This window comes from Syngnathus typhle, linkage group LG2 (assembly GCF_033458585.1).
Source record: "Syngnathus typhle isolate RoL2023-S1 ecotype Sweden linkage group LG2, RoL_Styp_1.0, whole genome shotgun sequence".
NCBI classification, from domain to species: domain Eukaryota; kingdom Metazoa; phylum Chordata; class Actinopteri; order Syngnathiformes; family Syngnathidae; genus Syngnathus; species Syngnathus typhle.
The window spans coordinates 21,127,745-21,149,987 of NC_083739.1; the positions used below are offsets into that span (position 1 = coordinate 21,127,745).

Here is a 22,243-nt window from a genome sequence, read left to right on the forward strand (position 1 = left end):
AGCCGGAGGCGGGCAAGGTCGGGAGCAGCAAAACAGCGAGGGAGCGGGCTATTAATTCGCCCTGACAACAGCGGCTTGGAGTGTCGAGGGATCCATGGCCGGCCAAAAGAAACGTGGATGTGCATGCGTGTGTGTGTATGCGTGCGCGTGCGCGTGCGTATGTGCGCGCATGTGCGCCTGCAGGAGAGGGTGAATGATGTGCCCCGGGTCCGTCCCTGTCCATCAACACGCAAACGCACGCTACTAGTAAATAGTGCTTTGCCATGTTATGTTATATTTGATGTGTTATTATCACGTGCTGGGTTGCAAAGAATTACCCAATCTAACGGTCTGCAATTTGACACTCGTATGATGATCGAAAAACCTGTTGGCCATCTAAACATTAAATACTACTACTACTACTACTAATAATAATAATAACAATAATAACAATAATAATAATAATAGTCAAACGCAGCAAGCTTAAGTTTTATGATTTGTTATTAAACATTTGCTTTTAATAACAAATCATAAAACCAGTTAATCGGTTAATCCATAGCTGTATGGAGACAGGTCTCAATATTTTAAGAAAACTGCTATCAATGTTACTTTATTGAACCACATCAAACGGTAGTGTTGCAATAAAGTAAATATTTGAGCGAAACAAAGCGCGTGCGATCGCGGGTCATGTGACACCTTCGAGGCGCAGATCCATTGGCTGGTTTCACGTATGACGTAAAGACGGAAGTCAACGATAGTCAGTTCTCCACGGCTGTTCGAGGGGAAAGATGGCTCTTCGCAGGTGCTGTAGCATCGTCTCTCTGTTTGGTCTTATTGCTTTGGCAATATTTGTCATCGCACTGAGTCAAGCCTCGACAGTGAACAATGAAAGCGTCAAGAAAACGACCAAGAAAATGTCCAAAGTAGGGAAAGGGACCCCTGGTGTCAAGAAGCAACATTCTGACCCGGTCGCTGTTGTCCCTCCAAAAACGCCGAAAGATGATTTCCAAGAAGAATTGGTCATCAGACCCTTACATTCTGGAGATATTTACGCTAGCTTTCAGTTCCGTACCCTGTGGGACACAGATTTCTTTGGAGGAAAGAAAGGTAAGTTAGCACTTAGCTACAGAGTTAAAAGCCACTAGGGCTGTCATTGATTACGTTATTAAAGCAATTCTAAAAGTGTCTCAATAAAACTTAGTTTGTAGGTAATGCGGGATGTGGAAAGAGGTAAAGAGTACAGATGACTGCCGAGTGTTTATATAACATATTTGCTTTCTTACTTTCAAGCTTAGCTTGCAGCAGATGCGAGTGACGTCAGCCTGCTGCGATCATAAAACATATTTGATCAAATGTTGAGAGGGGACTGAGTTGCTGCTCTTTCATCTATAAACAAAGCTTCAATTTTATCGTTTGTTCTGTAAAGTTCTGTAAGTATGAAAGAGCTACATAAAGTTTGAGTTTGACAGAAAGGCCAGATAGAGATAGTTTCAACTAATGCAGGGAAGGGACAGTAGATAAGATTCGTCATAGTACAGTAGAAGAATGCAAGAAATGCAGCCGCCAGGTTGAAGGCAAAAAGGAACACTAAAGAAACTCGGTTTGATATCAGTAAATTAGGCCGATATTGAAAGTTGCCTCAAACACTGACATTGGAATGGTTACAATCACAAGAGTCTCAACTGCATATGACATAGCAGGTGTCATGATGTGGCAACTGAAAAATTATGTTGTACATGTGCATCCAATGGAAGTCTCTTTGACTCTAAAATGAACATTTATTATAGATTGATATTTGGGGTGAAAGAGTTTTCAACCGCACGCATTGCTGGATATCATAATTTTGTGGTTTTAATAGATATTGTATTACAGTACCAATTGATGAGTTCCAGAAAGATTTTGGCACACTGAACATTGAGCCTGTGTTTAAACAAGTGGGGGCACAAAGAGCGTTTTTTTTTCCCCCCAAAGAGAATTTTGGGCTTTACTTTCCCTTTAATGTTGATTCTTTATGTGCTGGCCTTTAATGGTTATTTTTATGTAAGCAAGTCCTTTTGCACTGGAACAGTATGTTGGGTTAGGATTGTGGGTCTGTTACATGTATTTAAAATGAAACATTAACAGCACATTTTGGATGAAAAAATGTAGCCTCCTCCAGCATTCAAGTTGCCCATCCCTGAATGATGCGTGCACATAATCATCTCACTGTACTACTAGCTCAACTGATCATTTTACTTGTGAACGACACATTACCGAATCCGTAGTATTTCTTTGTATTTTTGTTCAACACGCACCTTGTTTATGCTCATTCTCTGCAGTGTCCCACTACTGGCTGTTTCCCAAGTCACTGGGGCAGGTTATCTCGAAATTCTCCGTCCGTGAGCTGCACATCTCCTTTACGCAGGGGTACTGGAGGACCATGCAGTGGGGGCAGCCTTATCATTCGTCTCCCCCTGGAGCAGAGATCTGGGTCTGGTTCCAGGACTCCGTAGAAGAGTGAGTAGTTCTTTAGAACGATGCCATTACGTCAAGTTGTAAATGTTAGCGAGAGGAAAAAAGCCCTCTTTGGTGCAGGTACTCTGTTGTTTTAATTCATCCAAAAGCATTCTATAGTGGAGCTGTTATTTTCTGGATTTTTTTCAGTGTGGATGGTACATGGAAAGAGCTGACAAACGTTTTGTCGGGCCTCTTCTGCGCCTCCTTGAACTATATTGACTCCATCAACAGCATTCAGCCCACCGCCTCCTTCAAGCCTCTGGGGATAAACAACGGTAGAGTTTCACACTGTTCAACACTTTCTGTTTGCAGTATGTAAACGCTGGTGCTATTGGCTCCTCACATCTGTACATGCCAAGATTGAGGCATTCCATTAGGCCACCAGTCACCGCAGTTGCTAGTTCGAGCTTTAACTTGCTACTTTTTAGCACAAGTGGCACAGAATTCTAGTGGCGTTTGGCCAAGTTGCTTTAGAAATTTATTATGTATAATTGGCAGTGTGACATGAGTGATGATTTTCCTGTGGCTGAAAAGCCCAGTAAAATGTTGAATAATGTTATTGCAAATTACAGTCAAAATGCTGAGATACTTGTTGGGTGATAACCCTCAAGAAGGATTTTAAGAAAATAAAATCATTATTTAAAAAAAAAAAAAAAAACCTTACAAGAAAGATATTGAATCGCAGGTGGAAAATTTGAGTGTTTTACAATAGTTTATTTAGTCTGTAATTTTTCAACAGAGAAAGAAATAGGGGGCACGTCTAGTGGTGGGAGCCCAAGCCAAATCAAGGTTTACCTACTGTGACTGTCACCAAACTAAATGAATGCATTGATGAAAGTGGCTTGTCTTGATGCTGGTTTGACTTTCTGTTGCACTCCAAGAGACCGACCACCGTTTCCTACGCTATGCCGCCCTTCCACGCGAGTCTTTTTGCACTGAAAATTTGACTCCCTGGAAGAAACTCTTGCCATGTGGCTCCAAGGTGAGTCTTCAGTAAAAGTGGTCATGTTCTACCACGTCCATCATCCTCATTTGTGACATAGGCAAACGCATATTTCCTATGGTTGCACTTTGCTTTCATAGGCCGGCCTTGCTGTCCTGCTCAAGTCTGAGAAACTCTTCCACAGCAGTTTTCACTCCCAGACAGTGCACATCCGACCAGTGTGCCAGGGCGAGGACACACACTGCACAAGCACATCGGTGGAGCTGAGACAGACTTTGAATGTGGTCTTTGACTATATCACTTCGGGACAAGGCAAACGAGGTAGGAATCCAACCCTGCAGGTTGGTTCAGGTTTGTCGGCCACCAAAGGAACGTGTTTTAACGCGTGGCTCCAACTGTTTTCTTCCATAGAGTGGTCTCTCTTCAAGATGTTCTCCCGCACCCTGACAGAGGCGTGTCCGTTGGCATCCTCCAGTAAAATCTACGTCGACGTTTCCGACAGTGCTGAGGTTTGAGCGGCGCTCTAAAATTTGATCAAAACTTCCTTTCTGCGCAGATTTTATAGTAGTATTGGTCATTTTATAGGGGGTGGATTTTGTGCTGAGCCCTCCTACTCCTCTGCTCACCCAAGCGGTGGTGCTCGGGGACAGACGGAACTTCTCTGTCTACGACCTGACTCAAAGAAGCACCTTTGGTGCAACGTCCTCACTCAATCTCCTGATTCGCTGGACATCTAGTGAAGGTGAGTCAGAAAACCTGCTGTATACAGCAACTGGAAATACGCTATAACCTTTATTGTTTTGTTGGTTATGTCCACGCGAGACGTCCGAAGCACCATGTCCTCTTTTCGTCCTCTTACAGCTCACATGCTACGCCCCTTGCTCCACGCGGAGCGCTATGTGGCGGGTTCAGGGTTGCATACCGGAGAGATCCACACACTGCTATACAACAACCACCCCTACAGGGCCTTTCCTGTGCTGCTGCTGGACTCGGTGCCCTGGTATTTTCGTCTCTACATACACACCCTCAACGTCACCAGCAAGGGGAAGAATAACAGTCCCAGTGAGTAAAGAGCAACGTAACCCGTGTGTCAGGTCATAACATATGCACAATACATATTTTAGAATAAATGTTTTTTTCCAGGAAGTCATTTAAAGGTTTATATTTACTCCGTAACGCTCGTCTAAAAGCGAAACAAAAATCTCACGATTGTCGCATTAGTCATAAAAGTACAACTCAAACATACACAACCCAAAACATTGCAACGTGTTTTAATTTGAATAAAATAATAATAATAATAATATCTTCCACCATGTGTACTTTTCACGTAAGTTGTAAACGGCAACATCCAACATTCCTCTTCCTGCATGAAAGACCCCACGAAATGTACCAGAAATGGCAAAGATGAAAGTTATTCAATTTTAATCTAATTGATTAGAACCTTTAATAATTCAATGTTTGTCACAACTCAACACATTTGGACCCATTTGAACAAAGTAAAACATTTATAGAAATGAGATTTTGTGATGAATTTTCAGGTAACACTGGTCAATAGCTTCTAAATGAGAAAGTTAAGTTGGCTATATTTGCATTTCATAGAACTTTAGTTCAACTTGTGCAATTTAGCCATGAAATTGCCTTTTGTTCTGTCTTTAAATTCTGAAGTGCTTCTATTGTCCTCAAAAGGGAGAACGTGGGCTTTTTTTTGCCCATGAGGTCCATTTTAAAAAATCCTGATTCATGTTGTAGTCTTTTTATCCTAGTGTTTAACTTAAGTTAGTCCTTGCTCCATGACTGGCCATTTCCTTTCTTGTCTGGCATCTCACCTCTCCACCGTCCTCCAACTGTCTAAAAAAAGTGCACGTTTATCTTTTGCACCGGTGCTGCAGAATGAAATTCGCAACTGCTTTACGTCACAAATGATTGATCAAGGCAATTCTCATCTGTGCCTCCATCGGCAGGTTATATTCACTATGAGCCATCCAAGGACCGTGTGAAGCCGCACATGCTGGAGATGCTGGTGCAGCTTCCCCCAAACTCTATCACTGAAGTCAGCGTGCAGTTTGAGAGAGCCCTGCTCAAATGGACCGAGTACCCCCCAGACCCCAATCACGGCTTCTATGTTGGGTTTGTGCTTTTGTTTTTTGTTTTATTTCATTCCATCAAATTTGCTTCTCGAGAGTGTTGTTGCTTAGCGACATATTTCCAAAATCTTAGTCATTACTCTTTGCTGTTTAGGTCCTCTGTTATCAGTTCTCTTGTACCAAGCATCGTTGCCATGGACGCAAATGCGACACACAAAAGCCCCCTTTTCAACACTTTGTAAGTATTTGTAGGTTTTCTGTGTCTACAAGGTGGAAAGGTCCTTCAATTCCGTGTCTTCCTTCAGCTTCCCCAGCAAAGAAGAGTTCAGCTACTTTGTGCGCCTCTACACAGAACCGCTGCTGATCAACCTGCCCACTCCTGACTTCAGCATGCCTTACAATGTGATCTGCCTGACGTCCACTGTATTGGCTGTGGGTTATGGATCCCTTTTCAACCTGCTCACACGCAACTTCCAAATAGATGAGCCCAGACCGGGATTGGCCAAACGGATCGCCAACGTAATCCGTAAAATTCGGGGCGTGCCGCCACTGTGAGACATAGCAGGAAGACAGGCCCACTCACCTGTTCCCACTCAACTGTTCCTTTAGTTGACCTGCTGATAAGTCCAATTTGGGAGAGAACTGATTGAATTTCTACTTGATTTTCTATTTATTTGTAATATGTTTCTAGGATCATGTATGGTCACTTAGAGACGTTAACGCATTTTAGATTGAATATGGATGGAGGGCAGGATCCTCGAGTTGTCAAGCATTAAAGAAGCAGGTAAGCAGAATGTATGAGCGCATGACTGCCAATCCATTCTCAACAGAACATGTTTGCTGTCTTATCGTCACTTGGAAGTTTCTGCAAACACTAGTGGAGCAATTTCCATCCATTATTTCGACATGGCACATATTTTTCATGTGAACATTTTCACGGCATAGCAGCAGACAAAATCAAAAAAATTTTTAGTTTTAACAGTGATTTTATTCTGTTGCATGAATGCCAAAAGTGGGTTCACAAGTGGTGTTTGCACTTTTGTTTGATTTGCATTTTTGAAAAACAAGGCCTTAATTATGACCGGAAACTGGTACTCTCTACCAATTATGTTCTTTTTTTCACTCAAGGTGATAAGTATTGTCATTTTATTTGGCCTGTACAGCAATGTTCTCAGGGCAGCACCGTTTCAACCCATACAATGAAAAACCTTTATTCAGTTGATGCAACTTCCGACTTGTCCCATCAGGGTTTGCCACAGTGAGTCACAATGTTATTTGTTAGGCAGTTTTTCCACCATTTTCTTTCATAAACATTTAGTACTCCTTTCATTGATTGAATATTTGACTCCATTTCTGGCAGCATTGGTCAAATGTGAGCCTTGCACAAAATAAAGATTGTACACATGTTTGACAGTATGTTTTGATTTTCGGGTGTTCAAAACCCAGTTATTTCCAATAGTATGCCAAGAAGTATTATCAACGTACATTTCGTAGGTTAAGTAATCACCAATGTTGCACCTAACAGTTCAGGGCGCTTACGTATCTCACTGGCATATTTCTGCTACGGAGACATGAACTCCCCAAACTGCCTACATGATAGGCAAGATGCTTTTATAGTTCTCAGATGATCCAAGTATGAGCTGAGAGAAAAGGGTCACATTTGTAAACTGCTTCAGTGTTGGAATTAGATTACTTCCTTCTGAGTGCCCTCATTTATGCACAATGCTGTACAAGCAAACTCCAATGGAGCAGGCAAACACAGCGGGCTCTGTATGTGGAAGTGCTGGTGCGGGGGAGGTCAGCTGCAAATGATTTCCTCTTCAAGCATTTATAAAAAGCAGTCTTCAGATGTATGTTTTTATGCTGATGCACTGGTATTCTAAGAAAATCAAGATGTTATGGGATGTCCTGCTCCAACATGTAAAGCAGATGCTCCAATGTTGAAGTGGCGCTACATTCCTACAATCGTGTTCATTTATAGCATATTCCAGAAAATAAATGTGACACATTTCTCATAACACATTTATTCAGATAAGAAATTATGAGAATGAAATGTCAAAATGTGAATTATCTTTATAACCGTATTTTCTATGTAGGGTGGCTGGTTATCTAAGGACCTACCTCAACATATTTTGAAGAAAAAAAAAGAATAAAACACCCATTCTCCGGGCTCCATCTACATTTTTGCCATGAATTGTTGTGCATTCAACATGGCTCACTGCAGGCATGACCACAGGTTGTCCGGCAGCATTTTTGCACCCCTGGACACTGACCGTCATGGTAGCAGTATTCTGCACACACAGGAGTTCCTTGAGGCAGAGCGCAGCGACCTGGTTTCACTGACGCACAACGCCACACAAAACACAGAATACACTGGGTTACGGAGCGAAGTGTCAGCGGGGTATAGAACACTTCCAGTCCATCTAACCTTTGTAAGGTGCAACGCACTCATGTCCGCATCCGTTGTGGCAGCATTTCTCCTCATTGGGGCAGTCACTGTCGTCAGAGCAAAACTCGGCACACATCCCAGAGCCCCAGTTTCTACGAGGACACACTCCTGGCTTTTCTGAAAAATCATCAGAACATAAGATGACCATGTTTTAAAATGCAAGGGCGCGTCCCATCGAATGACACCACAGTGATTGATAGACTCCAACAAGGAAAACTATTGGGGGCTCATACTGAAAGATGGGGGGACGCAGACAGTTCCACAGTCAAAGACGCAACACTTGTGGTCCTCGGGACAGTCGTCATCACACGCACACCCTTTATGTGATGGCACAACTTTAAGAAGGCGAGGGCATTGGCCCGGTTTCGGGAGAATCGCTGAGTAAATAAGTAAATGTTGTAGAAATTAGACAAATGTCAACTTGGCAAGTTTTTTTTTTACTGAGTAAAAGTGTACGAAGATTATGCACATCCTACCTGTTAAATTACTTGGAGAATCCTGAGTGTCAGCTGTATTAAATTGCAGAAATGCACCGAGTGCTAAAACCAATGCACAAACTCTATACTTATCCATAGTTGCACACACAAGAATGTGGTGCGCTCCTCCTGTTGGGACAAACACGACTTGCAGACTAGGGTAGCCCTGGAAGAGGATGCGAGGTCCTTGTGCCTGTTTCATTAATATTTTTTCATAAAATGTTTTAGAGCTTTTTAAAGTCATAAAATCACAAAGTATATATGTCTTGTAGCAATCAGATTTGGCATCTTTCTACGTGTCTTGAATAAAATAAAAGGCCACTTCTCCATCTTTCTCGGTCTCGTGGCATTCCGTAAACATTTGTAAATAGATTTTATGATACGTCAGAGCGTTTGCCATATTGGGTGTGGTGAAGAGTGAACCAATCTTTGAAATATAAACAACAAACAAAATTCGAATTCCGATTAATTCTTTCTTATTTCATTATTCAGATCAATTTATTTGTAGAAATCTAAAAAAAAAAAAATTCATCTGTCCATTGTCTGAAATCCCGAACTGCGTTATTTGCCATTAGTTGCTAGTATTAGTCATTAAGTGAGCAAATTGTGTTTCTAAAACGTTGTTGTAATGTTATCTTTGACAGATTGTACAGACTTTTAATCGCATAAAATCTCAGTTGACTGCTGAATTTATGGCTTTACTTTATGGCGACTGCATTGACGTTCGATTCTCCGCCTAAATGATTGTTTAGGTTTCCGGGCCAAGACGGTATGGCACACGTCACGAGTCCATATAGGGATCAAGAACACGGAATGAGAAGAAAAAAAAAAAAAACACGGAATGAGAAACGTAATTTAAGGTGGCGGAAATGCGCACGGCAAGGATGCTGGTTGGCAAACTGTTCAAAAAGAAAAACGGTACTAATGGAAAACGACTATGAAAATGTTGCTCCTGACTTTGCAAGCTTACATTGCAACCCGTTATCGACTTGAACTTCTCCGTGACATGCATGATCAGAGATTACGCAATAGAAAGAAGGTAATTTCTTTTTAATGTAATCTTGACACTGTGACCTATTTTTTTGGTCTCTCGTGAAACAACTGAATTTTTGTTGCTTCTCGGTGAAGATTCACCCCACGGAGAACTGGCTCATGACGCCCTTCTGGGACATGGAACACTTGACTCCAAAGCAAGTCGCCTTCAATTCACGACTGAACTGTGCAAGCTCTGTTTTAGAAGCGGCCTTCGGGAGGTTGAAAAGTCAATGGAAATGCCTCACCAAAAACTGGACTGCAAAGTAGAGTTTGCCAGAAAAATAGCCGTAGTCTGCTTTGTGCTGCATAACATTTGCAAGGAGCATGGTCAGCCTGGAAGTCGTGAATATTCCTCCCTTTGGTCAAACTTCACCTGAGATTTGGACCATGCAAAGGGCCTGCTGTTGGAACTGCATTGCTGCAGTACTTCAGAAGGGGCAATCAGTGAAATCCATTTGTTTGACATACCATATAACCCTATCCCAAAGGTCACCCTGCTTGCTGGACTGACCACCAAAGCATCACAGAGACTACTCACAAAAATTTAGGCTATGCCAGTGGTTCCCAAAGTGGGCGGTACCGCCACCCTGGGGGCGGTGGAAAGATCTGGGGGGGCGGTGAGGAAGAAAGGGGCGGTAGGGGGCCGGCAGTCCGAAGTCGACGTTTGTTTGACGATTTGTACACAACACGTGCAGCAGGACGAGTGCCTTCCCAACATCATATTTAGTAGAACGGGGCTTCAGTGCAGTCGCCTTGCTTCTTTCCAAGCAAAGAAACCGACAGAAAATTACTGACCGCGGGGATCTACGACTTCTTCTTAATGAGTTCCAGCCTGATGTTGAGAAGCTTATGTCCCTGCACCAAGCACATCCATCCCATTAATATTAAGTGTGAGACAATGAAGGTTACTGGTGATGTTTATTTACCATCCTATGTTGCTGAAACAGTTAAAACTGCTAAAAAATAAATTGGTTTACTAAATTGGGTTTTATTTGTGAAATACACATTTGTGTTTAACCTTTCTCTTTTCAAATTGCAGCATACCAAATATCAAGAAAGAGGTGTTTGTTTCCATATGTGTCTGTGGGGGGGCGCTAGGAATTCACTGGGGAGCCAAGGGGGCGCCAGCCTGCAAAAGTTTGGGAACCATTGGGCTATGCTTAAACTACCGTGTAAAATTTCAGGATAAACCTAAAATGCACACTAAGCTTTACAGCTGAAATCATTTCCACTAACTTTAAGCTTTGAAAGAGTTATTTTTGCACAATTTGCTTTTTCTTTAACAAGGAACAGAATGGCAAAATTCACAGTACGTGTTTAAATTATTATTATTATTTAAATTTCCAAGAGCATCCACTGCTGTCTTTGCTATGTGAAACTCTTAGCGTAGTGGCCTTCACCCTCTGAGAACATCCTATTTGAGTATTGTTGATCAATTTCGAATCGGATCCCATTAGAGTTATGTCAGTGTACTTAATGAAGTGACTTGTCAATGTGCATGTAAGAAAATTAATAAATAAAAATCAATGGGCAGTGTTGTTGACCTTCCATCCAGCCGTTTTCTATACTGTTTGTTCTTGCCAATGTGGCAGTCGAGCTGAAGTTTTTTTTCCAGCTAACTTTGGGACACAGGCAGGGCGCAACCCGGACTGGTCGAAGGTATAACCTCAGCACTGTAAGGCGGATGTGTTAACGACTTTAACACAACACGTATTTGGAGCATAAGTGATCATTCGTTTCAGCGTGGCATAATCCATGGCTGTATGTTCCCATCATCAACCAGCAGAGAGCGCTGTTGTATCAATAAGCCCGATGCCGACCTGAAATAGAAAAGGTTCCACTCAAAACCAGAGGACTGTCTATTTCAGCACCATCACTTGCATATTTCCAAACGTATTTCACAAATTTTCATTTCAGTTTTATAATGCGATGCAAAACAAACAAAATATAAATGACATTTTAAAATAACAATCTTAGATTTCTCATTATCAGTGTCTGGTAGTAGTGATGTGTTGTCCTGAACCGCAACTGCATAATCCTCCAGATGTTTCATTGCAGTGTAACTATGCAAATTTATTCGGGCTGCATTTGATTTGATTGACAGGTACCACCAAACCATCAAATAGGCTCAGTCTACTAGGTTATTATAGTCAGTGCAGTGAGCAGACGAGTCATTTTACCCCCAGGGGAATGAAGGCCATGCAATTTGGATGCATTGCTTATTGCGCGATCTGTAACCACTGCTGTTTCTTTTTAAAGGAATTTTTTAAGGCTGATTCTATTATCTGTTGTAACATACCCGACTCTTCCAAGGTGTCTTATGTCTTATTCTATGGCTGAATACTATATAATGATTGAATGGTCTTGAGGTCTTTGTGGGATTTTCTATTGTGTACTCATCACACAGAACCTTTGGACTGTATCATTTGTGCTCCTTCCTTTCAACCTTTTCTATTCCCCCCCCCCCCCCCCCCCCATGCCCCGCCCCCTCTCATGTCCTTGGGAATTCAATTATGGAAAATTGTAGCTGGAAACCTTTCCTCTATGTATTCATGTACGGAGGCTTGGCTCATGGGTGATATTGTATGTCCTTGAAATGATGTAGATGCTATCAGTTTCAGTGCTGGCCGTCAACGCTGCAATGGGAATGATACAGAGAATGGGGGCGCTTCATACTTTGAATGAAAATATTTTGAATTTTAAATGTATTGATCAGGGTCTGAAACACTTTCATAATGCACAATGGATCAAGATGATGGCAGTTGGCTACAGTAAGCACAAACTGTGGCTTCCTGCTTTCGACTACCTTCATCATCTGCTTTAACTATTACAGAGAAAACTGGCGTTACTAATAGAGGGCTGTAATGAATGTGATTATGACGATTACAACACAAACCACCTTCACAGTAGACATGACATCTGTAAAGCTGAAGTCAGCACCTGGAACAGTTTTTCTACCTACATACTGACTAAAACTGGCAATAATAATTTAAAAAAAGGTTTTACTTTCAATTGTGGCCCAGGACTATTTGAGGGGGGGGGGGGGGTTAACTTACTGAAACTGGCTTGGCCAAAAAAAGAAGTTACCCTCATTATTTTGCTGCACAACAGTTTTTTTTTTTCGAGGCAATTGCTAAATCAGGCAATTTCTGTAACTCTCGGCGAGACTTGTGCACCTGTCGACTGCTATTTTGGCCTCCCCGTTGTGAGCAAACTGCTCCTGACAGCATGTTTCAGCTTCTTCCACAGATGTTCAATCGGATTTATATCAGGAATCTTCTGACTACTCCAGTGTTTTGCTCATAGCTGATCTTAGATTTTGATAGTCATGTGTTTTTGGATCATTATTCTATTGGAGGCTGCATGACCTGTGGTTGAGATTTAGCTTTCTGACACGACGCAGCACATTTGCTAGGACTGTCTCTTGCGTAGTTTAACGGAAGTGTACCAAGCATTTTCTCTTCATGTGTTCCAAATGTATTCTGACAATGGTCGGATTCTTGGGAATGTCACATAGATATTTCTGCAAAAATTTAATGTCTACACTCTACAAACCTCACAAACGTGCATAATCCACTGACTCGTGCTGTGTCCTCCTGTCCTCCTACAAGGCTGAACTCCACCCTTTGACCTCATCGCCCCTCCTCCTCGGGCTCGGTGAGTCAATCATGTATTACATTGTGCATTAACCGGTCATTGACCTCTGCTAAACCCAAATGCCAAATCATTTCCACCCTTAGCAGTCGCCCTACTGCTGATTCTGTTATCCACTCTAGCCTCGGGCTTCAAAAGTGTCTCAAATGACTTGTCTTATCTTAATCACCCAAATGGTAGCTGACAGCAAGATTGAAAAAGAGAAATGGTAATGAGTATAGTCAGAATTGCTATATTTTCATTTCGCAACTCCTCCTATAGCCTGACATTTTTAATCTCTCCATTTGTCCCTTGAACATTTTTTGCCATTATGACCAATAAGCTTGACTGTTGCCCCCGCCAATATGTCCACTTATCCCACTAATACTGAGAGTCATGGTAATAATGTTTTCAAAGTCAAGATAATGCTAATGGTTTTAATGATGAAACATGCTCCAAAATCCCTCCCCCTCATCCAATTGTCTCCCCCGTGGTGTCGAGGCTGGCCTTGTTGCCCCGTGGGAGATTCGTGATGTATTCAGCCAGCCAGACCTTGGGAAGAAAATGAAAACAAATGTGGTGTAATAAAAGAGAAAAGATAAAGCGATTCTGTGATGATCCTCTCCACTGGCGTTATAAATCAGAAAATAGAAGTAGAGCAGGTTGTATATGCTTCCACCTTCATGGGCTATACACAGATAAATAGCATTTCAAGCATACAGACACACCTTTAGTCTGCATGTATGAAGACAGCTCTGATATATAATTGCAAAGATTATTCACCTTGGCGTTTGTGCTAGACACTGTTGTATACGTCATACTGCTTATGCGGCGCACGCTAACAGAGCTTTTCGCATCTGTCAAAGGGTGGAAGGTAGGTTTGCAAAATCTGTAAATAGGAAGCAAGTGAAGGCGGCCGTGCAGTAATGAAGGCCCGCCAAAGGATCTCCTCGGAGAAGTGTCAATGTTGCTTTAATTTCTGCATTGTAAATGCCATATCTTTGTAAATATTCTGAAATACAATTTAGTTACGCATCTTGGCTGTTGTATTTCAAATTCATTGTGCTGTTGTGCAAAAACCAACAACCAAATATTGTCCAAATATGTTTGGACTTTACGGTACATCTATATCCATTGAGTCGGAAGTAACAAAGGTGCCCTTATCTGGGTATTTAATATTGTATATAGAAAGAAAATGTTACAAGAAAAAGAGAATGTTGCAATGCAACGTGAAGTCTACTGGATGCTATGATTTTGTCACAGAAACATTCTTTGCATTGTTTCGCCTTATTGGTCCTTTGTTTTGGTTTATCTACAAACCGCAAGGATGCATAGTTGTAGTTGTTAATTTTTATTTTTTTGAGTTTTTTTACACATAGTTGTAGTTACTGTACATACTGTACTGTTAATACAATAGACGCATAAAGCTATCAACCTGCTGGTCACCTGTAGGGGTCGCTGTGGTGCCAATGTAAGGCTAGTACTCCAATTGGAAAGAAAATGCAGGCCGGGGGCTAGTACTGTGCAATTGTGAGAACCTTGATTATACAGGAAATAAAATATATACAGCGCTTAACATATTTATCAAGCCAAATGTGATTGTTTGTCTCAAAGAGGGGCCAAACGTCATGAAGTGCTTTGCTGCAGATGCTTTAATTTTCATCAGTCAGCTCTCAGTTTCGGCATTTTGGACAAGAGTGATACTCCTGCATGTTACTTCACTTAGATTGATGGTTAAATCTGAGTCTCTGAAAAGTCAGAAATGACTCAAGTATAACATTTAATCACTAAAACAAAATGTCCTGTAATTCACTTGAGTAACACCTTGGAGACATTTTAATTACCCCAATCCACCATTTATGACACAAAAGTAAATTTGAAAAATTAACATTTAGAATGATGTTTTAGAATCCAAAAGAGCTTAGGGTGGAATATTAACCAATACAGCTTCATTTAAAAAAAGAAAAATGCAGCACCCTATGTCTGACTCTTGCTAATTATCTTGGCCCAGATTTTTCACAGATAAGTTACGACTTAAAGAAAGAACAACTGGGACTGATTAAAAATGGGGGAACCCCCCCTCATACTCTGTTTAGATGTTAGAAATAGAATCAATACCAAGTGTTAGGTGATCCAGTCCCACCTCCCCCACGCCATTAGCCTTGTACCTAAAGCCTCTCCCCTACCCTTTTTTACACCTGTAAACTTTGAAGGCGGACTTGAGCCATTCTCTGCAGATAGAAAGCATAGTAAAAAGAAAATGCAATAAATAATTGATGCCTAATAAGTTGACAGAGAGCACAACAGGGCTCATTTTTATTATTTTCTGGCCATGAATGGAGGAAGCCTCTCGAGTTGTTTATTTCCTCCTTTCCCTTCCTTTCTTTCTTTTCATGTCCTTCTCATTTTACGAGCCATGAGTCAACACAGCACACGTAAATGATATTTCGACACACAGCGCCATGAATAATGCATTTGAATTTACTTTTATGCCAGAGTTAGACCCCTCTCAGCAACCGCTCTCTCCATCTACCTTCCCTCCTCATAGTCCCTTCCCCCTTTTATTCTTACCCCACCCTCCTCCTCCTCCTCCTCTCTTCACTATTCATCCTCATCAGAGCTCAACCTCATTTCTCTTTTCCATAACCCTCCCTTCCCTCCCTTGCTTCTCCTCTTCATCTTTCTCCTCCTCCATCATGGCAGAGAGGAAACAGTATACAGGATAAGATTCAAGCATTCCAATATTTCTTATCAAGGTCCTGCTCAGGTGGCTGCTCACTGACACATTTCATAATCATGACTTCAGGAAATGGTGCACATCACATCTGGACTTGATTTACAATTGTTGAAAGAACTCCCATGTAGTGTGTGTAAAATGTAGAAATGGGAAGAAAAGAGTCTTTCACCTGTAACATTGCATCAGATGCTGCAGATGCAGCTTGTAGGTTCCATGTGTTTAAAATAAAAGATGATTTTTACAACACAGCGACAAACTGAAAACCAAGCAGTGTGAATTCAACACTGATGAGGACAACAATGAATTGATTCAGTGTCTGAATTTATCGCCTATAACTTGATCTGTTCTAATAAAGTCATCAGCATCACCATCAGAGTGCAGTTGAACACCTACGATATAATCATATGTTTATAATAATGGAAATTGAATGAATCCCTCAGGTGTCAAACTCATCATGATAAAACCTCTATTTACTCAACTTTATCGAGAACTTAAGAAAGCATGGCTGAAACTAATCCATGGTCTTTACCGCTTGTCCCTACGGGGGTCGCGGGCATGCTGGAGCCTATCTCAGGAGTCATCGGGCAGAAGGCGGGGGACACCCTGAACCGGTTGCCAGCCAATCACAGGGCACACAGAGCTGAACAACCATTCGCACTCGCATTCACACCTAGGGACAATTTGGAGTGCTCAATTGGCTTACCAAGCATGTTTTTGGGATGTGGGAGGAAACCGGAGTGCCTGGAGAAAATCCACGCAGGCACGGGGAGCACATGCAAACTCCACACTAATCGAACCCGAACCCTCTGAACTGTGATGCGGACGTGCTAACCAATGCGCCGCCGAGCCGCCCTTATATATACGTATCCTATATACGTATATACTGACGTTGGATGCTGCGACTGACAGTTAAATGTAAATATCTATCTATTATCTGATGTGTTTTGTAATAGCAGCAGCTGTTGTGAAAGTGCCATATGAATAAAGTTGAGTTGAATTGAGTTAAATTGAGTCTTTAGTTTGTCTCTTTGTGAGTATCCGCATATTGATCACTGGAAAGGAATGGTTGAAATACCCTGTCCCATTCAGTTTCCTCTTTCACTTCACTCTACTTCACCTTCGAGCTGGCTCTCAGCCCTTTCTTTGGATTCTTCATTGAGTTGATGCTAGAAGTAGTTCCTTGTGGTTGTTGGTGAAACTTGTTGAACAAAAAGAAATGAATTCTGATCGTGTTCATATTCTTCGTCACAATACCTTGAACAAACAAAAAGTAAATGGATGTATAAGGCGAAATAAAAAAAGAAAATAAGGCTGAAGATTTCCAGAGCCCGGAAGTGCAACTGTATATCAAGTGTAAATATACGCGCGGTGTTTGAATTAACTTTGTTAATAGTCATGCAATTATAAAAAAAAAAAAAAAAAAAAAAAAAAAAAGTGAAATGCTGTTGATATTAAAGCATAAAACAATGCATTTTGAACACATCCATAATTTACTGAGCAGTCTTTACTCAATGTATTTCTTCTTTTTAGCATTTTGGGTAGCCTGCTGCTATTGTAGCACAAAAAAAAGCCATATTTTGTCCTTTGACTATTCACAAGATAGGCTGCAGTTTCACATCATTCTTGACAATGGTTCCAGCTTCACGTTTAATATGCATGATTTTGGCAGGTTACTTCCCTAAATATTCCTGAATAATCCTCTGTTTTCAAGCCTCAGTCATTCTTTCCATGTCTGAAATGCAATAGCAAAGAGCTCGATGTGTTAATTATTACCAGAAGCAAAGGTGATTATGTTTTCTGTGTGGATTGTATGTTTTTCTGACTCTCTGCAAAGTTATGCAAATACCACTTTCCAAGGGGGATGGGTGTTGTGTGGGAGCTAAAGCAAAAGCATTCCATTTTGGAATTGGTCCAAACACATGGGGCAGATCCATATGTTTTTGTTTTTTTATTTACATCAACAAGCACTGTGCAAAGGCTGTTTTTCTCCAAGCCGTCCAATCAACTAACCTTGTGAGCAATCAGACTGTCCAATTTTAAATTGATACAGTTTTGGCCCTTCAAAAATAATTAGCCAATCCGCATTCTATGAGGTGATTAGCGTGTCAAGTGCGTCTTAGATTTAACCTTTGTCTAAATTATGGCAGTTGAGTTAAACAGCATAGGTGACGATGATTATTATGATATTGATAATAATATCTTAGATTTATTTACAGTTTGAGAGAACTTTGTAGCCTTTTGTTCCAAACTCACTATATTGTACTCAACAGTTTCCATTCAGTCATAATACAGAAAATAAGCAGTGCCGTTAAATTATTTAGAAGCAATTCATTTGTTGAGTGCTTTGCCTCTCAGATGAATCCTTGATTTTACTGTCACAAAACCACATTGCAAAAGCATTCCCTCCCATAGCTGTCACCTCTGACAAAACGTTTTTAAGATCGCATGGCTGTGCTTGTTATCACTTATTATTGTAATGCCGTTTTGAATTGTGAAATCATGCTGAAGAGTGACAATCAGCAAAGCGGGGCTGCATAATCTACATCGTCCTCATCATCCGCAGAGTAGTTCCTCATTCATAATTCACAGACTCACCCCAACCCCCTTCCCATTACTTCTAATGAAATCTACTGACCTGAAAATACTGCGCGAATGAGCCTGTTCGAATGCAACGTGAACATTGTTTGCGTCCGCCTGGTACATGTTACCAGAAAACACCTAGAGTCAATATTCATACCGCTGCTGCTCATTTTTAGGCGTATGAACCATGAAACTGCAAGATGCGATCCCATTTTTATGCACGTTGTCAATTTAGCCTCGAGACATCAAGTGGTGTTTTCACCAGGGTTTCTTTTCTATCTCGTTCAGAACTATATGTTTATGTCCATTTCCAATTGGAAAAGCTCTCTAATGGCCCCCACCTTCCTCCCTTTTATGACCCACGAACGCAATTCTCTGTGGTATTCAAAAAGCGCAAAGGCACACAATACGTACATATTCGAAGCAGTGCACATGAGTACGGATGTGTCCCTGCGGCTGGTTGTTCCAAGATCAAGCTCTCGGACTGGACATTCTTTTCCTCTATTAGACTGCAACATCCCACAAACACACAGTGCGCCATTCCTTTCCCCACAGTGCACTGCGTGAAATAGAAAATGCACACTTTGATGACATTTAGTTAGTAGATTGAGTTTTGAGAAGATGTTTTTGGAAAGCTCACTTCGATCAGTTTATATAACCTGTTCTCAATGCAGTCAAAGAAAGTTCAGTGCTCTCATTTTTTCTTTCTTGTAAAACATGACTGGCTTTCACATTAAATATATAGGCTGTTTAATCTCTGCTAAATGCATTAGTCACTGTGTTGGCCTGAGGCAGTGACTGTGTTCACGGCGCATCATTGGCTGTGATATCTAAAGCTACCATATCCCTTTAAGCTAGTTTCACTGAGCGCATTTCTTGTTGCAGTTAAGTGCATATTTAACAAACTGTCTAGTTTATGCTACATAGTTATTCATATCAGCCTCTTTGGTGATAAGCTGGTTTCAGAGCAGAGTTTAAGAATCCCCCTACTTTCAAAAAAAAGTGTTACAAGTAGAATAAAAGGAGGACTCTGCAACTTTGTCAACACGGTCACCGGCCTCTTATCAGACCCAAATAAATCGTGTGGGATTACGAGTCATGTTCAGTAGAACACACCTACAGAGAGGGAAACTTTTTTTTCTGAGTGTCAAATAAAAACTCAGACAGATGCATTTTTTGCAGAGCAAAAGATCAACAGATTTGATTTTGTTTTAAAGTGACCTGAAAGGGGAACAGTGTCTGCATTGAAAAGAACAAATATGAGTGTAAAGTCTTTGACTGCAGCATTGTTATTCATTTTTCATTCGGTGTTGTTTTACCAACCTAGATTACGAGCAGAAGAACAATGACATACAGGTGTAATAATAAGTTAACTGTATTATGACGCGAAAAGAGGAATGTTTTCTGACCCGTATACAGTTACTTGGTGATGTGCAATAATAGATAGACTAGTTGACTTTTCCGTATGCATTCCATATTTTTGTATGGATGACGTGACTGTAATTGAACATAAACCTACTTTGAGCTCTTTAATCTCTCATCAGACACAAACAAATTAGTTTCTTCCTCCGCCATGATATAAATGTGACTCTCCCATGCTGCTTTTCAAGGGAATGGGAGGAGCCAGGGCTGGGTATCCATTCAAATTTTTAAAAAAATATTTGATTTTATTCACAAGTGCCTGATTCGATTCACAATTCAATTTCATTTTTGATTCATTTAAGGATTTTGTGCAGTACCAAACTTTCTTTCACATGGAAGACATGCTCAAAAGAACCAATGCTGCAGATAATAGGAATTTGCTCAAACTTGATTCATCAGGAAAAACATTCAATCAGAATTGAACCCAATGAAGTTACCGTAATATTATTGAACATGACCTGATCAAAACAATGGTAATTTTATATACAATCCAACCACAGGGCAATCTGAGTAAATAACCAGGCGAAAACATTCTGAAAACTCCTAACTATAAAGATCCTGTAACACCCTGAGTGGTCATTCACTTCATTAGGTTATGCTGAATGCAGCACCAGTTTATTGGGATGCCAGTTTCCGTTTTACTCGCACATCTTTATGGGAATATCTTGATTTCAGCACTCGTGAGTCCGTAGTCGACTCTGCATCACAGTTAAAGGTGATTTAGTGTGTGGAGTAGTCCTCGATGCATTACAGAGATGAAGTGTAGTGAACTAAAGCTCCACCCCACCTCCCAATAAAACTGATCTGCTCTGGCATGTATTGTTTTGGAAAATAAATCAGTCGACTCTTTCCACTTCATGCACTCATGACATCATTTGTTTCCCCTCTTAACTCAATTATTGTCACTTAGTTCATCTGTAGGCCAACAATGACCTGCAGCCACAATATAGACGTGGCCCTGCCCTCCCCTCCGTGACAGAGAGGAACGGTTACGCCTTCAGTCCGTAACTGTCGCAAAGTTAAACACAAGCAACCTGGAAAATTATATGCCTTATTTCTTTGTCGGCCAGTCCTCTTTAACCTGACCCGAATATAAGATTGAAGGTAATTTGGGAATTTTGTTGTAAGGGACATGGAGAAAAAAAGGCAATCCATTGAATTGTCTTCTGCATTCTTGTGGCTTTTTGTAGCACATTAACAATGCCGGATGATTTGAATGATGGGTAATTACATGATGGGCAAAGACAATTAATAACCGATCAATGAAATTGGGGTCGCATTTTAGCTGCCCCCTCCTCCACACGTTCCAACTTTCATTTCAGAAAATTAGTGTTCATTTAAAAAAAAGTTTCTAATGTGTTAAAGAATTGTTACTTTCTTCTTTAGATTTTTTTCCCAGGATGAAGATTGGCGTTTAGTCGCAATTAAACAGCATGTTGAGTGTTAAAAGATAACATACAGTCAAAGAAAAGTATTTATTTATGAGGAATTTCAATAATAATACAACTGGAAAGCAGATTTTGACATGGCGCAAAAAAGTCAAAGCAGGAGGTAAAAAGGAAAAGATGTGCTGTGTCATAGGCAGAACACATATTCAACATTTGAGATGCTTAAAATCTATATCCATTAAAAGTTGTTGTTAAAGTTTTGATAAATCTGTTATTTTTCAAATTAAAGCCTATGGTGTATATATTTTGTTTGCCCAGGACATGAAATGACTCAGACATTCAATTTCCATTCAATATCCAATTATGTGTTTTTTCCCCTGAACCTCCAGTATTTAAAGACACTGTACACAAATGTTGTGAAGGGTCATTTTATTTTAACACACTGTCATAAATAGTGTCTTAACTGCTCCACCAATAGAGTGATCCTGGGTCACTTTGGCAACAACAAACACTTACTATTTTTATAATAGATAATATATAAATTATTAATATAGTAGCATAATCGTAATGATTAAAGGATGCACCAAAGAGAGCCATTTCTAAACTTACTGTACATGCTGCTTTTTTGTCATGTGCGTAAAAGTAAGTTACAGCTTGTTTGACTGCTGATAAACCAACTGGTTAATTATTTAGGATTAAACATGATAGGGCAAATGTTATTGAAAAGGTCTCTTGTGTCAATTAGCTGATTAAGTGTCATCTACTCCTGCCGGTCGCCCCCGGAAACCTGATCTGTTTTTAAACAGGCCAAAAGAAACCGAGGAGGACAGCGGACAGCAAGAGAAAGGAGCACATTTACCAGTACATGTCTGCAGATTTGACTGACAGTTGGCCAACGTTTTATCAGGCTTTTACTTTAATTGCTTGCGTTTTATTAAGTACAATCAATTATGGTGGAATTTAATCAGAAGGGTTTCAGTGACTTTGGACAAGAAAAGACAGACATCAACGGCAGTCATCG

General features: G+C 40.7%; 2 protein-coding genes across 3 annotated transcripts; one reads left to right on the forward strand and one right to left on the reverse strand.

The window, feature by feature from the left end:
* The first annotated feature begins 710 nt into the window (after window positions 1–710).
* Window positions 711–6,911, forward strand: pigt (phosphatidylinositol glycan anchor biosynthesis, class T). The gene is made up of 11 exons (XM_061272176.1): window positions 711–1,086; window positions 2,298–2,475; window positions 2,623–2,750; window positions 3,357–3,457; window positions 3,559–3,739; window positions 3,830–3,927; window positions 4,004–4,160; window positions 4,280–4,480; window positions 5,380–5,545; window positions 5,657–5,740; window positions 5,808–6,911. The coding sequence occupies exons 1-11, from the start codon at window positions 768–770 to the stop codon at window positions 6,055–6,057; spliced, it is 1,863 nt and encodes a 620-aa protein (XP_061128160.1). The 5' UTR covers window positions 711–767; the 3' UTR covers window positions 6,058–6,911.
* Window positions 6,912–7,510: 599 nt separating this feature from the next.
* wfdc2 (WAP four-disulfide core domain 2) lies at window positions 7,511–8,644 on the reverse strand. Of its 2 annotated transcripts, none has more exons than XM_061272178.1 (4): window positions 8,428–8,644; window positions 8,185–8,328; window positions 7,931–8,068; window positions 7,511–7,793 (listed from the first exon to the last, which is right to left on the reverse strand). In XM_061272178.1, exons 1-4 carry the CDS (start codon window positions 8,627–8,629, stop codon window positions 7,708–7,710), a joined length of 570 nt encoding a protein of 189 aa, XP_061128162.1. In that variant the 5' UTR covers window positions 8,630–8,644; the 3' UTR covers window positions 7,511–7,707. The 2 variants fall into 2 exon arrangements, with proteins under 2 accessions (XP_061128162.1, XP_061128161.1); XM_061272177.1 differs by having other exon boundaries at window positions 7,511–7,841.
* Between the last annotated feature and the right edge of the window lie 13,599 nt (window positions 8,645–22,243).

Coding starts and splice junctions, on each gene's coding strand:
- wfdc2 (XM_061272177.1), bottom strand. CDS start 8,629: ATGAAACAGGCACAAGGACCTCGCATCCTCTTCCAGGGCTACCCTAGT. Junction 8,329..8,427: donor TTCTCCAAGTAATTTAACAG/GTAGGATGTGCA, acceptor TTATTTACTCAG/CGATTCTCCCGAAACCGGGC. Junction 8,069..8,184: donor CTGCGTCCCCCCATCTTTCA/GTATGAGCCCCC, acceptor ATGATTTTTCAG/AAAAGCCAGGAGTGTGTCCT.
- pigt (XM_061272176.1), top strand. CDS start 768: ATGGCTCTTCGCAGGTGCTGTAGCATCGTCTCTCTGTTTGGTCTTATT. Junction 2,476..2,622: donor TTCCAGGACTCCGTAGAAGA/GTGAGTAGTTCT, acceptor GATTTTTTTCAG/TGTGGATGGTACATGGAAAG. Junction 4,161..4,279: donor TCGCTGGACATCTAGTGAAG/GTGAGTCAGAAA, acceptor GTCCTCTTACAG/CTCACATGCTACGCCCCTTG.